Raw genomic sequence first — 17,047 nt, forward strand, 5'->3', positions numbered from 1 at the left:
GTAGTAGATAAAAGACCTGCAGCAAAGATAATAAAATGGTAGTGATTGATTGTTGGCTTGTCCTTTAACCTTTTTTAAAATCTGTAAGATTTTTTCATTCTGAAAACATTTCATTGTTTCAGTTTATTAATTTTTACTTGTGGAGTAGGAAAAGTAATAAATAGATATAAAACCATTGGACCTCTGTTTTACTCATCCAGATTTTAGTCCTTTTAAAATATGATGACCCAGATACTGAGTTCTGTAAAGTTAGGGGACGATGTTTCATTTGTCTTTGTATTCACCATGGTGCCTTGCCAGATAATAGGCATTCAGTACATACTTGATGAATGAGCAAACAAATCACTTAATATTTTTAGTTTAATTATTTACTATGCAATTGTTCTGAAGAATTGCTTACTAAAATAGTGGGTCTTTCTCTCTCTTTCTCTGTGTGTGTCTTTTAGGTTGTTTCTGACAGACAAACTCCAAGAAAAGATGAAAGTCTTGTATCTAAAGCAATGGAATATATGTTTGGTTGGTAGTATTCTAGAAAAGAATCCCCTTGAAGGTATTACACTAAAACCTGATTGGAGCTAGGAATGCTCTGCCAGTTTCCTTTTGGTTAGTTGTATAACCACTTTTGACAGGATTTGGACTCTACATCAGACTTTTTAATGCCTTTTTTTCTTTAGGAATATTGCATATTTGTAGCTTGCACTTTAAATGATGGATGTGACATGGTTTTAAGAAACTTCATACATTTGTGAATAGAAAGTTACAATGCTTGGTGTGATAGGTGCATGCTTAGTCACAAAAAAGGCATTGTCTACTGTTAGTTATATAACTGAGTTTGTGGTGAGGCTTTTTAAACATTTTCTTTGAAGGCAATGGACTTCATCAAGAAGGAAAACTATGTACTTCTGCCAGGACATGTTTTACTTCTCTCAGGATCCCTGGATTATAATTGAACAGTTTGAATTATGGCCTCTTAATTTGGACACTATTTAATACTTTATCATTGCCTCAGTATGCCCTGTCATGAATTATCATTCACTATGTTTCAAACAAGAAGCAGTCCTTTTTTAACCTTGTATTCATGTTTCCAATAATAAACTTTACAAATTATGTAGGTTGGATATTTTTCTGTATGTGTTGATTGTACAAAAATAGTGTTAGGTGATAAATCATAGACTTAGATGAGAACCAGGCACCTTGAAGTTCAGCTAGGCCATCTTTGGCCCTTCATTTTACAGGGGAGGAAGCTGAGGCCCAAAGACTTTGGGATTTGCCTGCAGTCACCCAGGCTAAGTAAGTGGCTGAGCCAAATTTTGATGAGATCTTCTGATTCTCCTCTTTGCTATGCTGCTTTCCATAATGCCTTTTTTTTTCAAGGCACAATTAATTGTTCCTTAAAAGAAAAGTATTAGAGGAGATAGCATAGCATAATGGGAAGAGCTCCAGATTGTTGCTCTCAAAGGACTTGGGTTCAAATCAAGAAAATATGTGTGGGTTCAGTGTGTTTATCCAGAATCAGAATTTCCTGTATAGAAAATTTACTTAGGATCTTTTTTTTTAAACTTGTGATCTTTAATCAGAAACTGTCTATGTGTAAGATTTTATGGTAATTTAATACACTGATGGAACTGTTTTAACTGACTGAAATTATTGCTTGTATTGTATCTTTTGTGAACTTCTGTTTTTTGCTTCCTCTTAAAGGGAACACAGAAAAAGAGATAACAAAACTCATGTGAAATCTCAACAGAATGGGGTTATATAAAATCCTCGTTTTTCTGAAACTTATAGGTAGCAGGAGAATCTTTGGAATTGAAAGAAAAGGATATGATTTATACCTGACTGGCTTTGAATACATGTCTTTCTGAGTCTAAAGCTAATGCCCTATTACAGTGCTGTGTGTCATTGTAAGAAAAATTAATCTTATTAAGTATTGTTTATTGAGGTTCTGACTATAGCTTTAGTGTTCACATAGAGCTGTTGTCTCAGTTATCTAAAACAGTGCAGATCAATACAGAGAACAGTTTAGTACTAAGAACTTCCCCGTTTTAGTTCCTTGACCAGCTCATTCCTGATTGTCTAGAACTATCTGTGTTTGACAAATATAGGTAAACTGTGAGAAGGTAAAATCATTGGGAAGAGATTGGCATAGAAAACATTAAGTAATATAAATCTCTTGCTTTTCTTTTGCATTATTTAAATGCTAATTTCATCTATCGTTTGATGATATAGACTATATAAATTAGACTGTATAAATACATGCCACAATAATTCTATCTCATATATTCCTAAAGATTGCAAAAAAAAATGACTAGTATTTTAAAAGTTTAAAGAATAAGCAATTGGATTATATTATAGTTGAGATTTGTGGAGCCTATAAGCTATTGTCTGGTATCCTTACATCATGATTACTTAATTTGACAAAAAATCAGGAAACTCTGTATATTGTTCTTACTGTTTCCCCGTAACTGGCTTCTCAATGATTGTACCTTTCTAAAGTTTACCTACAGTTGTCCAAACACCAAGGTATTTCTAGACAATCAGGAATAACACCATGGTAGTTCTAGACAATCAGGAATCAGCTGGTCAGGGAACTAAAACTGGACTGCTCCTGCTACTGAATTGCTCCCTGCATGATAAAAATCAAATAGAATCACAAAGTGAAGTTGACTTTTGTTTTTTACACCAAACAAGACATGATTAGTTCTTAACTGATATGATAGTTATCTTACATTGTAAAGGCTTTTCGGAGCAAGTATAAAGATTAATAAACTAGAGGAAAGGATAAACATAAAAACATGGTATGCCAATAAACAATGCCTACTTAGCTTATTTAGACAAGTTATTTTTGCTGAAATATGACTAATAGATGGAAGAAAGGACAGTGATTACATAATAACATGATTAAATGATAACAGTTTTATACAGAGGGGTAATCAGTCAATCATTTGCTACAATGACCTCAAAATCGAAGTTGGCCTGAAAATACTTGAAAATCTTGCTAACATGGAAGCCTAGGGCAGTATCAGATTATAATTTTAAACTTTGTAAGATTTTCTGAAGGGTAGTAGCAGAACATGAAAAGTATTGTTCCATAAAATAATGGAAAGCAGTGAAGGGATGAACAAGCATGAAGGCTCAGTTTGAGCTCCAACTAAGCATAGTCATCCCAAGTGCAGCTAAGGGTAAAAATGGAAGGAGGAGAACAGATGTAAAATGGAAAAAAAAAAAATCTGCCAAGTGCAGTATAGTCTCCACATTTGGCCTACAACAGAACAGTACCAGACGTAATACAGGAGGAAGGTGAATTGGCACTGGAAAAAAAAGATGGAAGGAGGAGTAAAGTTCACACGAGGGAGGTGATTGCTGGAGGTGATCTTTTTAGAGCATTGAGAGATTCTATGTTTCTTATTCTTTTGAGATGGCTAGGAAGTGGTCTATCTTCCCTTTCTCTTTCTGTGAATTTATTGGTAAATTCAGTTGAATAAGTTTTAATCTTCCTTAACTGATACAGGGTAACATTTTCCAAAGTGCACAAGATGATCCATTTGGGTGTGGCAAGTAAATACAACTTCTATTTAAATTTTTTCCATAAAAATAAGATGGTCAGCTTCAGCAGTTATTACTAATTTACACTGGTACCCTCATATGTTAAGTGAGGGATTCTGGTGGAAGAAGTTGAAGTTCTACAACATAAAGGGATGGATAGTGAGTGAGTGTCATCCATAATCATTTGCTCACTTTAGTGTATTGCAATAATTGCAATTTATATGTGCATAGTTAAGTGAATTTTCTGATTACATCATCTAGTTTTAACTAACCTGAAGCAAAAGGACTAGTGAATTAAAAATAATCCTGAAAAGAATTTTCAGATTGAAGATAATAATGTAAGCACAAGCAACCAAAAAATGACAGAAGTGACACTTGTACTTCTAATATGAGTTCTTTGTTAACTATGTCATAAGGCAAAAATGATGATTTAATCAGAATTGATGAAATCAGACCAAAAATTGAAATTATCACTATTTGAAAAGTGGACTTAAGCTTATTATCATTAATTATGACTCACCCTACAGATGTATTGTACCTTGAAATGTTTGCTAATGATGGTCTAAAATCTTCATGGTTTAGTGAGACTTTTAAAAACTCAGCTCTTTTTGCCAAAATTATATAAATGTGCCACCTCTAAAAACTCTACCACCTAAATATTTGTAAATAGAATTTTCTGATCTGTTTAAAAATGTTACAAATGAAGTATCAATAAATTTTGAACCCATTTGTTAAAAATATGTATACAAATGCAAGTTCTTCCTTTTATTTTGCAAGTACAACTCATTAACATCATGGGAAATGGGAATTTGGAATTGAAAAATAGCGTTGTCCAGTAAGTATATCCAATGATGAACATCTTCTATTTTGATTACGAATCTTTGTGAATGATTAAGTCGTGGCAGCCATTAACACCAGTAAGTGAAATAAATACCTTAGAACTAGACCTTTCATTTGATGTGTCACAGAACATTTAACTGTGATTTTCAAAAAAAGGGAAGCATTTTCAATAACTTTTCTCACTAAAAAATCATTAATTGAAATGATATTTCAATATATATTTCAAAAGGATTCAGTGAAGATGAGCAATATTTAGTTTTTATTAATGATACGAAACCTTAAATATTAATTTTCATTAGATCAAAAAAACTGCTATTCATAAGTCAAATAAAAGTATTTTTAAAATACTCCTCTGTTGTCTTTTAAAATGTCAATTTGATAGAGTAAAATGCATCTATATAAAATTTTAACATATACTTCAAAATGATGCAATAAAGATGAACCGTATTTGAAATTTTTTATTTTATTAATGATAAAGAGATATTAATGATAATTTTCACTAGAGCAAGAGGTTTTTTGTACTATTCATAAATGAAAAGATTTTAAACACTTTCATTTTTTAAAATTTCTATTTTCTGTGTGTTGGATGAGTACAGTAGTACATCTATAAAACAAATTTACATATATTGGAGATATTCTTAAAAATTCTTTATTGATAAACTCACGTGTTCAAAAATTTTGGACATCATTGATTTAATGTATAAAACGTATGTAAAAATATAATTTTTTGGATCACATTAACCTTAAGTTTGTAACTCCTGACCCACTGTCATTTTTGTAGTTCATATAGTGTTTCCCTTCTGACAATTCTCAGAGGGTAAGTAGGGAAAATATTATTGCCAGTTTACAGATGAAAAAAATTAGTTCTCAGAGAAACAATACCTGAGCCATATGAAGTAGGTAGATGGTTATAAAGACACAAATAATTTTAAAAGATATCTAGTGGAGGTAGAGAGTTGAGGATGAAGTCTCTGGCCTGTGAGGATAATTGTTAGCAATACCTTTAGGGAATTTTCCTGAGCCAAGAGATAGCTAGTGATTATGACCACTTAAGCTATTTAAACCAGAGATGAACTAGTTAGCTATGTAATCATTTAGTTGTGAGATAAAAATGTAGATACTTCCCTATTTATTGGCCTGTGTATGTAGTTAATAACTATCTTTGTTCTTTGTACTTGAATCTTCTGGGGTCTTTAACAATGTACATAGTAGGCTTTTAGAAAGCTGATTGACGGGAAAGCTAGCTGGCACAGTGGAGTGAGAAGGACCTGAATTCAAATTTGACCCTGGGCAAGTCACTTAGCCCTAATTGTCATCCCCCCCCTCCCCAAAAAAAGTTGATTAATAGGAAAGGCAGTAGAAAGAATCTGTGAGAGAATAAGGAAGATTCTAATTTGTGATTCTATCCATGGTAATATGACATCGACAGGGAAAGATGAATTTTAGTCTCTTTGGAATCAGTAGTTGTCTTACCTAAGTGAGACAAAGCTAGATCTGTTCCCTTAATATAAAGAAATACATTTGTGTGTCTTTCATCCAAATTCCTACAAGCTAATGTTAGGAGAATTCATTAAGTAAATGAATGTCTAGTTATACTGAGAATGGTAGTTGAGGGAACCTTGAAAGAACTGTAAGGGCAGTGACACATGATTTTATCAGATCAAAGATTCAAGAAACAAGTTAATGAAATGTACCTTGGTAGACTAACATTTTCTAAATCATTTGGTTAAGTAACCCGAATATTTAATTTATAGTTATCTACTGACTGCTTAAAAATTTCTCTGTATTTAAATAAATATCCTTGCTACACTTTCAAACAGAGTGTTGATAACTATTGTTAAAAACATGTTTGCATGACTACTAAAGTACAATTCTCTGCTCAAACTGTAGATTCATCTCCATCTTGTGGTGATTTTTCAGAAGTGTCTGATTCAAAAAGTTCTGCCAATCTACTTGTTCTTCTAAAGCTAGTAATGCTATAAGGTGCATTTATTGTGGTTCTCAAAAATATTCATACCATTTATACACTTTTATTTTGTGAATAATAAAGCTTTCACTTTTATAAATTGTGAAATTGGAATAAGTGATTAAGTGGTTCCCCTTAGTAAGAAAATGAAGGGAGTCAATGTAAGAACTTAATTCAGGGTCCTACTATATGAGAAAAATGATTAATAGCCAGTGATTTGGGGAGACCCAAAGTTTTCCCTTTTTAGAAAGTCCTTATTTCTAAGCTCAGCCTCTGAAGGGACAGGATTGACGGGGTTACCATTCTTAATCTAGTGCTTAATCTAATTGCCACCCCACCCAACTTTACAAGGAATTTAATCTTAAAGTGAAACTCCTGGTCCTTTGTCTTTTTCTTAGGCTTGGGTAGGGGATATCCATTCTTTGTTGAGATTCTTGATTTTTAGAATCTGGGGGTAATTTATAAGTAAACAACATAATTAAAGTTACATCCCCTAGACCCTCATTAGTATAGGTCCACCTTTCATGTCATTCTCATTACTTTTTAGCCGGAGTTGATTGCCACCTTCGGAATACTCATTTTTCCAAGGATATAAAAACTGAGCTCACTGCCATGAGGGGTATTTGATATTTGAGAATGTCATTGACCCTTTTATTAAAAAATTTTTTTTTTTTAATTATTAATTTATTTTCAGTTTTCTACAGTCACTTCCATAAGTCTTAGACTTTCTCCCCCTCCTTCCCTGGGATGTTTTGTAAACTTATATGGGTTCTACACATACATTCTTATTAAATACATTTTCACATTAGTCATGTTGCATGGAAGAATTAAAATGAATGGGAGAAAGCATGAGAAAAACCCAAAGCAAAACATAACACAAGAGAAAATATTCTGCTTCATTCTGTGTTCCAGTTCCATAATTCTTTCCATAGAGATGGATGGTATTTTGCCTCAAGTCCTTTGGGAATGTTTTAGGTCCTTACATTGCTGTGATGGGCTAAGTCTATTAGAAAAATTCCTTGCACACACTGTGGTTGTTACTCTGTACAATGATCTCCTGATTCTGCACCTTTCACTCAGCATCAGTTCATATAAGTCCTTCCAGGCCTCTCTGAAGTCTTCCTGATCATCATTTCTTACAACACAATAGTATTCCATTACATTCATGTACTGCAACTTGTTCAGCCATTCCCTAATTGATGGGCATCCCCTCAGTGTCCAGTTTTTGGCTACCACAACTCACTGCTTCACCAACAATGAATTAGTGTTTCAACTCTCCCACATCTCCAACATTTATCATCTTCCTGTTTTGTCATGTTAGCCAATCTGATAGGTGTGATGTGGTACTTCAGAGTTGTTTTGATTTGCATCTCCCTAATCAATAGTGATTTAGAGCATTTTTTTCGTATGACTATATGTAGGTTTAATTTTTTCCTCTGAAAACTGCCTGTTCGTATCCTTTTACCATTTATCAATTGGGGAATTGTACTTGTATTCTTGTACAGTTGACTCAGTTCTCTATGTATTTTAGAAATGAGGCCTTTATCATAGACACTAGTTGCAGCAATTCCCAGTTTTCTGCTTCCCTCCTAATTATTATTAAAATGACTACCCAGAAACTATATCTCAAACTTTTAAAATGTTACATATACGCATGACAGTTAAGTTACGTAAGATCTCCTTCAGAGCAGGGACTTCTTTTGCCTTTCTATCGTCCTTACTCAGCACAGATTCTAGCATGTAGGCATTTAATAATACTTGTGGATTAGTTGCTTGTTTTTAACATTTAAGAAACAATTAACGGAGAAGTTACTAAAACTAAATTGATGAAATTTGAAAATTTTTTGCTGTGGGTTTACTTCGACAAACCCTGTTTCTGCTCACTGAAACTCCCCCCTACCCCCACGATCTCTAAGAATTACAAATAATTTTAAAAGTTGAAAGGTAAATCTTTTGGTTGTGGAAGGGAGATTTCTAAAACCCTGTTAAAAAAACGCCTTTAATTATTGCTGCTCTCCATTTCATAGAATCCTTTTAACTTCTTTAAGTTCCACCTTTAATCTTTCATAATTCCCATCTCCAGCTTCTAGTGTTTTCCCTCTTCAAATTAGTTGGTACTTGTTTTGTGTTTATTCTGCATATAATTGTCTATGGACACTGTTTTCCTAATAGAGTGTAAGGTACTTAAGAATGAAGACTTTAATTTTTGTCTTTGTAGCCTCAGTTTCTAGCACCATACTTGGCATGTAGTAGGCCTTAAATGCTTGTTGATTGATTTTGAATTAGTGCTTAACAGCACCTGAGAATTAGAAGGGACTCAGGAGGTCATTTAGTCTACTCCATTACCTGCATTGAAGTCCCTTCTTATTAAGATTCTTCCAGCCTGTTGGGATTTTCTTTTAATGCTTTAATTATGTGATTCAGTATGATACAGCTATTCCTTCCAGCTCCATGTCATTTCAGATTTCATCAAGTTGCTTTTTTTCAGTAGTAAAAACCACCACTGTATGCACAGGACTATGCTAAGGAGAGTGTAATGCAAAGTTTAGATAAAATGCTGTCCTTGACTTAACCCTTTGAGCTCTGCAACCTCTTCCCTGGGTACCATGATCTTTATAGTAAATGTATCACATGGCCCAAATATCTAATGACCACAGCTATGTTTCATATTCTGCCCTGGCCATCCTATTATCAGTTCTCTCCCCCTCCCCCCACCATTACTCCTATGTGTTACCTTTTCTTATTGGGATGTATACCTCTTGAGAGCAAGGACTATTTTGTTATAAAAATGCAAATTTTTATCTAATAATAATAATGGCTAACATTTATCTAACACTTACTATGTGCCAGACACTGCTAAGTTATCCCTATTTTACAGATGAGGAAACTGAGACAAATAGAAGTTAAGTGATTTGTCCAGGGTCATACAGCTAGTAAGTATCACAAGGTCTGATTTGAACTCAGGTCCTCCTGACTCTTGGCCCAGTGCAAGCTCTGTTGTACCACTTAGTTGCCTAGTAAGGGAATAAGACATCTATAGAGATAACAAATATATATTACTTGATAGAGGGAGTGTGTTAATAATTAACACAGTAGTAGGGAAACCTTCATGAGTGAGGTAGTTGATTTGGAAGTGATGGATAGGAATTCATCAGTTGAAAAGGGAAAGAAGGCTATTTTATGAATGGGTAATAGCCCATAGAAAAGAATAGGTAGAAATCAGAATAAAAAGCATTTGTTTCAAGCATCAGATAGTATATAGGCCACTAGGTGACACCATATTTTATCTATTGGCTTTGGAGGCCACTTCAAATTCTGCCTCTGACACTAGCTGTATGAACCTGTGCGAAAGGAGTGGCAGCTTTCAGAGATTTGGTGTACAGCACTGCATTTGCTTCTCTGGGTCAGAACACTCACCAACACCAAGACTGGTTTGATGAAAATGATGGGGAAATTCAGAGGCTGCTAAATAAAAAATGAGAACTCCACAGGATTTACCAGCAGGATGGTTCATCCCTTTCTAAGAGGGCAGCATTTAATTCCATCAAAAGCAAAGTATAAGCAAAACTTGGAGAGATGCAGGATTCCTGGCTCAGTAAGAAAGCAAATGAAATTTAGTTTTATGCGGATCCAATCCAAAGCACTTTTATGATTACCTGAAAGTTATTTATGGACCAAAAACCTATGGTACATCACAACTACTCAGTCCTGATGGAGCCACATTGATTAGTGATAAGGATATGATCCTAGAGAGATGGGCTGAACACTTCCATGTGTTCTCAGCAGACCATCCAATCAATGCTGAGGCCACTGACCATTTACCTCAGGTTGAAATCAATCCCTGTTTAACTGAATTTCCAACTGAAGAAGAGGTTTTGAGGGCCATTAGGCTCCTTTCATGTTGCAGAGCACCTGGTGCTGATTTGGTTCCAGCTGAGATTTGCACGGTACAGGGATCATTGCTCATACAAAAACTGACTGAAATTTTTCAGGTTATATGGCAAGAGGAGGTTATCCCCCAGGAGTTCAAGGATGCCTCCATTGCCAATCTCTATAAAAGTAAAGAGAATAGATTGTCCTGTAACAATCACAGGGCCGGGGTGGGGAAGGTTCTATCTTAGTCATTGCTGGAAAAATTCTTGCTGGAGTCCTCCTTAATAGGCTGAACCTTCACCTGGAAGATGGTCACATACCTGAGAGCCAGTGTGGCTTCAGAAAGGGTGGAGGAGCAGTCGATATGGTGTTTGCTGCCCAGCAACTCCAGGAGAAATGACAGGAGCAGAACAGACGTTTGTACACAACATTTGTAGATATGACCAAGGCCTTTGACACTGTTAGTTGCGAGAGCTTATGGAAAATTATGTCCCAATTTGGTTGTCTAGAGAAGTTCATCAATATTGTACATCAGTTTCATGATGGCATGTGTGCCCGGGTTCTGGGTAATGGACAATGCTCTTGTGCCCTCCCAGTCACCAGTGGAGTGAATCAGGGCTGTGTGCTTGTTCCCATGCTTTTTAGCATTGTGTTTTCAGCCATGTTATCAAATGCTTTCAGTGAGGATGAACATGGCATTAAGGTCAAACTACCATACTGATGGAAATTCTTCAGTTTGAAAAGACTACAAGCCAGTACCAAAGTGGAGAGAGTATTGCATGATTTTCTGTTTGCAGATGATTGTGCACTCAATGCAGCCTCTGAAGCTGAAATGCAACAAAGTATGGATCAATTCTCTGCTGCCAGTGCTAATTTTGGCCTAATAATTAACACCAGGAAAACACAGGTGCTCCATCAGCCACCACCATACCATCCATATGTGGAACTATCAGTTACAACAAATGGAGAAGTTTTGAATGCTGTGGGTAAGTTTATTTACTTTGGTAATGTACTTTCCAGGGATGTACACATTGACAATGAGGTTGATGCATGCATTGCCAGAGCTAGCTCAGAGTTTGAGAGGCTCTGAAGAAAAGTTTGGGAGACAAGAGGTATGACTACGAAACTGAAATCTACAGAGCCATTGCGAAGACCTCATTGTTGTATGCTTGTGAAACATGAACAGTCTACCAGTGCCATGCCAGGAAACAATCACTTCCATTTGAACTGTCTTAGGAAGATTCTGAGAATCACCTGGCAGGATAAAGTAGCAGACACTGAAGTCCTTGCTCGAGCTGAACTGCCAAGTATTCAAAGTGTGCCTCAGAGAGCGCAACACCGATGGGCTGGCCACGTTATTTAAATGCAAAATGTATCCTTGCCAAAAATATTTTATGGAGAACTTGCATGGGGCAGGTGGTCAGAAGAAGCAATACAAAGACACTCTCAAAGCCTCTCTTAAGAACTTTAGATTTGACTGTGCAACATGGGAGACACTGGCACAGGACCACTCAGCATGGTGTGCCCACATAAGAAAGGGTCCTGTGCTTTTTGAGCAAAGCAGAATTGAGAGCACACAAAGTAAACGCAGGATGTGCAGATTTGGGATATCCACCCCAAATATTCGTACGTACTACCTGTGTCCAACCTGTGGTAGAACACTCCGAGTTCGTATTGGTCTGATCAGCCACAGTTGGACACACTGAAATTTCAGTTTATAATGGTGATATCATTTTGGTCCTTTTGGAAGAGGAAAGACAACAACCAAACAATACATACATATACCTACGTACATAGACATTTTACACATGTAAAGGGATTTGCAAACCTAAAAGTGCAGATAGGGTGAAACCCCTGTTACGGAATCAGGAAGCCTAGGGATTATACCTCACCTCTAATACTAGTTAAATTACTTTATATTTTTATGCATATATTATCTCCACCCACTTCCCCACTCAAAAGAACGTAAGCTTTTTGAGGCTGAGAACTAGTTTTTTTTGTGTTTATATTCTCAAGGAAGAGGAAGAGAAAGGAAAGAAAGAAGCATTTATATAGTGCCTACCCTGGCAAGCACTATGCTAAATGCTTATTACAAATACTTGATCCTAACTCACCTGATGAGGTGAGTACTATTATTACAAAAATAACAATATGAGGTAGGTGCTGTTATTATCCCCACTTTATATTGGGGAAGGCTGAGAGTCACACAGTTACTGAGGTGGGATTTGAATTTAGGTCTTCTGACACCAGACCTAGTGATCTATCTACTACACCAGCTGCTGTCTCCCCAACTCCTACCATACTGACTTGTATATAGTAGGTGCTTAATAAATGAGTGGCAGTTTTTTAATACTAAGTAGAGCAGTTCCAATTTTGTTATATAGAAAAATGAGAGCCACAGGAAAATAAATTGGGTTGGGATATGATGAGCACGTTTGTATAAGAAAGATATTCTGGCAATGATATGAAGCATTGCATGGGGCAGAGGAGTCAGGGTGACCTCTAAGAATGTGTAAAAGCAAAGATTCTGATGTACACAGGAGGGCCTGCAGCACAGGTTCTTAGATCCGCTTTTCTAAAAGGAAAACAACTTGAGGGGTGAACAATCACTTTAATCAAGCACATATATATTATTCACTTAGTTCAGGGGAAAAAGTCAGCACTCTGAACTTCAGAGAAAATACAGAGAAATCAAAATCAACAGCCAGTGCTTCCAGCTGCCTGACATAAGCAATACATACATCAAAGATCAACAGAGAGATCCAGTTGTCTGACCCTTACTTATATTCATAGTTACCAGAGAGAGAAGCACTAAGAACTGGGTTTTCAAAGCTGGGGGGCAAGGGGCAGCTTAGTGGCATCCCATAGTCTCATCTAGCCAAACATTCCAATAAGTAAGCTTCAAAGTAAAACCTCACCTCAGAGTACTTACACATTTTTCAGAGCAGAGGGCATCCAACCCCAGTGCCTCATTAACAGAAGATGTGGGCCTTCCTACAAATCCTCCCAGGTCCATTAATCTGCAGGGAAGATCTTCCCATTAAGAAGCAAAATTATATTAACAATAAGCAAGAATGCATTATCAATACAGAATGCTACTATAATAATTCAGTCTAGTACAAGGAGATTTACTACTGTATTAAGTGATGGATTTGAGAGTTATTTCATAGGAAGAATTATTGCATTGATAACCAAACACCTGAAATCTGAAAGGGAGGAGTCAAGCTCATGTGTGACCATAAGGAAGGTAGGAGAAGCAGGTTTTAGGGAAAGCTAATGAGCTTAAAATTTGAACATGTTGAGTTTGATGTGGCTCTGGGGCATTCATTTAGGGAAGTATTATAGAATCATAGATGTAGAGCTAGGAAGGACCTTTCAAAAACTAGTCCAGTTTGTTTGAATGTCATGTTTTATTGGATGCTTTTTGTTTTTACATCATAGTCATTTTTGAATATACTCTACACTTTCGAGAATAAACTATTTCTTGTAACAAAGATGATAATAGCTAATGTACATATACATATATCTATATTTCTATATATCTCACTGTGTTCCAAACACTTTGCAATTATTATTTCATTTGGTCTTTACAACAACCCTGAAAGGTAATAATTATTCTCATATTACAGATGAGAAAACTGAGGCAAATAGTTTAAATGAGTTGCCCAGGATCATACAGTGAAAATGTCTGAGGCTGGATTTGAACTTGGATCTTCCTGACTACAGGCCCCATGCTGTAGTCACTCTACCACCTAAGTTCCTCATAAGAGAAATAATTAAGCGAAAATAAGGTCTTAATCATGTCTCACTGTACGTGTAGCTTTCTACCCATTTAGTCCCCTTGTAGGCCAAGAGGAGGAAGGTGTATTTCTGGTAATCAGGACAAAATGGGTTATTACAATTACTCAGTTTGACTTCTTTTTAGTGTTCTTAACATGCATGTTATTGTAGCCATATTGCATTTTATTCTTTTGGTTGTACTTATTTCATTCTTCATCAGTTTGTATAATTCTTATGTTTCTCTGAATTTTCCAAATTCATCTTTTCTTAATGCACGGTAATGATGCGTTATTTTTCACATTTTCTAGGTAGGGCATTTTTCTTATTTCTAGATCTCTGTTACCATAAAACACATGGCTACGAATAATAGTATATGTTAGACTATTGTTTCTGCCTTTGACGTTCTTGGGGCCTACACGTAGTTTTGGTCAAAACTATGGGTAAAAGTATGAAGTTCAGTCATTTTTCTTTAATAATTCCAAATTGTTTTCATAAGTTATTGGAACTATTGGAGCCTCTACCAACAATATGTTAGTATGCTTATTTTTCCATAACCCTTCCAGAATTGTTATTTTCCAATTTTACCATCCTTCCTAGTTTGTAGGGTGTGTGGTAAAACCTCAGGGTTATTTGTCATTTCTCTTCTCAATAGTGATTTGAAACATGTTTTCTTATGGTTGTTGACACTTTCTAGTCCTCATTTTAGAAATGAAGAAATGGATTTGTAAAGGTTAGGTTACTTGTCTAAGATTAGTTACACTGTAGGAAATAGTAGCACCAGGTTTTAAACCCAGGCCTCTGTAATAATGGGTGTTAAAGATCTTCCTCGTCCATTAACACGCCTCAGATGAAGGCCATTAAAGGAGGCTTGATTAGGAAATCCTTGTTTTGTAGGAAGACCCATACCTTTTGTTCGTTGTTAATGAAGCATTGGGTTGTTATGCCCTCTGACTCCGAAAAGTGTATATGTACTCTGAGATGAAGTTTGCTCTAGGGCTTACTCTTTGAAAGAAGGTTCATGTGCCAGATGAGACTCTGGGTAGCCATTAAGGAGCCCTCTAACTTTGAAAACTCAGATGGTGGTGCTTCTCTCTGTGGTTACTCTGTAAGTATGTAATAGTCAGATAGCTGGATCTGTCTGTTGATCTGTGATGTACATACTGCTTATGGTCAGACAGAAGCCCTGTCTGTTGGTCTTTATTTCTCTGCTTGTATTTTTTCTGTTGATATATATATATAATTAAAGAAGATTGTTGACTCCTCAAAAGTTGCTTTACTTTTAGAAAATTAGATCCAAGAACCTGTGCTAGCAGGCCATCCTGAATGTGTCAGGGTGCTTGTTGCTACAGCCTCCTAACTCCGAATACAGTGTTTTTCTTTTTTCACAATGAACCAAGTGTGGGTTCAGATCTTGGTAGAGCTTCCAGAAGTGAGTTGGGATTGATCTGTGCAGTAATAGCAGTAGAAGCTACGATTGCCAAAGGCAAGAGTATAGAGGGGAAAAAAAGTGTAAATGAACAATGGGAACTCTGGAGGAAATACCTACATTTGAAGCATGAGAAGATGCAGAGGAGACAGAGGAGTAGTTAGTAGTAATGATAACTGACATGATGCTATAAAGTTTCCAAAATGCTTTACATATATTATTTCATTTGGATTTCACAGGAACTGTGAGTTAGGTACATTTGCAAGTATTACTTAAAACCATCAAAACAAGTCATTTGGCAGGACTACTGAGTAAACCTTTAACATTTTACCTCAGCTCCGAAAAACAGTTTCCTCTGACTCCATGTTTTCTGACAAGCCAGACTAGGGGCTTTTGCTCATCAGTGATTATCTTTTCTGGTGTGGAAATTCCCATCATCTCTAACTGAACAACCCCGAATCTCTAGTCTCTCAGACTTCTGAGGTTTAGACTGATGTCTATCCACCTGTACGCAGACAAAGAAACCCGAAGCAGAAGCTGCAGCCGAAACTCTCTTTTATGCTACTTCTTCACTGTAATAATATGCCATGAGTTTCTAGTCCACTTTTTTTTCCATCTGAATTTTCTGAGATTATGGTATTTCATGATTTTGAACTGCATATTATAAGGATTTTATGTCATGAAAAGGTTTGAAATTATTGAAGCCCGTGTAATTTTGTCTTTTTTCATTTCTGGCCCAGTTTATTGTTTGTTTATCTGCAGTGCCCAAGATACATACATACATATATATATATATATATATATATATATACATGAACACATACATGTATGTATGCATCTGTAAATGTATATATCTGCACATTGACCTAGTCCCTTACATATATGTATATGTATATATGTACATATATACTGATAGACTAACTCAGTGAGTTAATTATGCACTTATGTGATAAAGGTGAGGAGTAGATATTTTTCATTGGCATTGAGAATAGATTATTCCAGAAATGTTAGCAGATGTGCTTCACTTTTCGAGGAATAGTCGTGAGAGACAGCAAAGGTTAAGTTTCCACAGGAAGTTATTGTTAATTGAAGAAGTCATTGAAAATAAGTTAAGTGATAAGAAGGCCAGCAGATCGCAGGTGGACTCAGCCAATCAAAAGCTAGACAGCGGCCTTCGGAAAGTTACAGAGTTTTTGATAAAGGAACCAAATCTACAGCTAGCTGGAGCTAGCTGAGAAAAATGACCTAGAGTTACCTGGAGAAGGCGTTTCTTCACTGTGCTTGCTTAATGAACTTCATGCATATAAGCAGACACACCTGGCATAAAATCATCCCTTCATTATCTGATTGTGGGTCCTATGTTAAAGCATGTTTGGGAAGAGGAATCGCACTAAGGGGGCTTACGTAGGGAGAATGGACCCATCCATCTCCTGGTGGCAGGATCTGTCTTGAACCAATTGTATATACCTCATCTTGCTTCTGTAGTCAGTGCTCCCTCCTCCTGAAAAGAGGGTAGGGGCCTGCTTTGGCCAAAGTGTTCAATTCCTCTGAACTTTGCTGCAATAAAATTTTGCTTGATACCTTATTAGTGTCAAGCGTGTTTCTAACATAGTGATAAT

General features: G+C 36.1%; 1 protein-coding gene across 3 annotated transcripts in view; it reads left to right on the forward strand.

Annotated features, from left to right (window-relative positions):
- Positions 1 to 1,644, forward strand: part of NUP35 (nucleoporin 35) — a 67,219-nt gene extending 65,575 nt beyond the window's left edge. For 2 of the 3 annotated variants that reach the window (XM_072612584.1, XM_072612583.1), the window contains exon 9: positions 447 to 1,107. In XM_072612584.1, the coding sequence (XP_072468685.1) occupies positions 447 to 524 (78 nt within the window). In that variant the 3' untranslated portion in view covers positions 525 to 1,107. Of the gene's footprint in view, positions 1 to 446 lie in introns of all 3 variants that reach the window. The other variant, XM_072612582.1, reaches the window with a different exon arrangement.
- Positions 1,645 to 17,047: the final 15,403 nt, after the last annotated feature.

This window comes from Notamacropus eugenii, chromosome 5 (genome assembly GCF_028372415.1).
Source record: "Notamacropus eugenii isolate mMacEug1 chromosome 5, mMacEug1.pri_v2, whole genome shotgun sequence".
NCBI classification, from domain to species: domain Eukaryota; kingdom Metazoa; phylum Chordata; class Mammalia; order Diprotodontia; family Macropodidae; genus Notamacropus; species Notamacropus eugenii.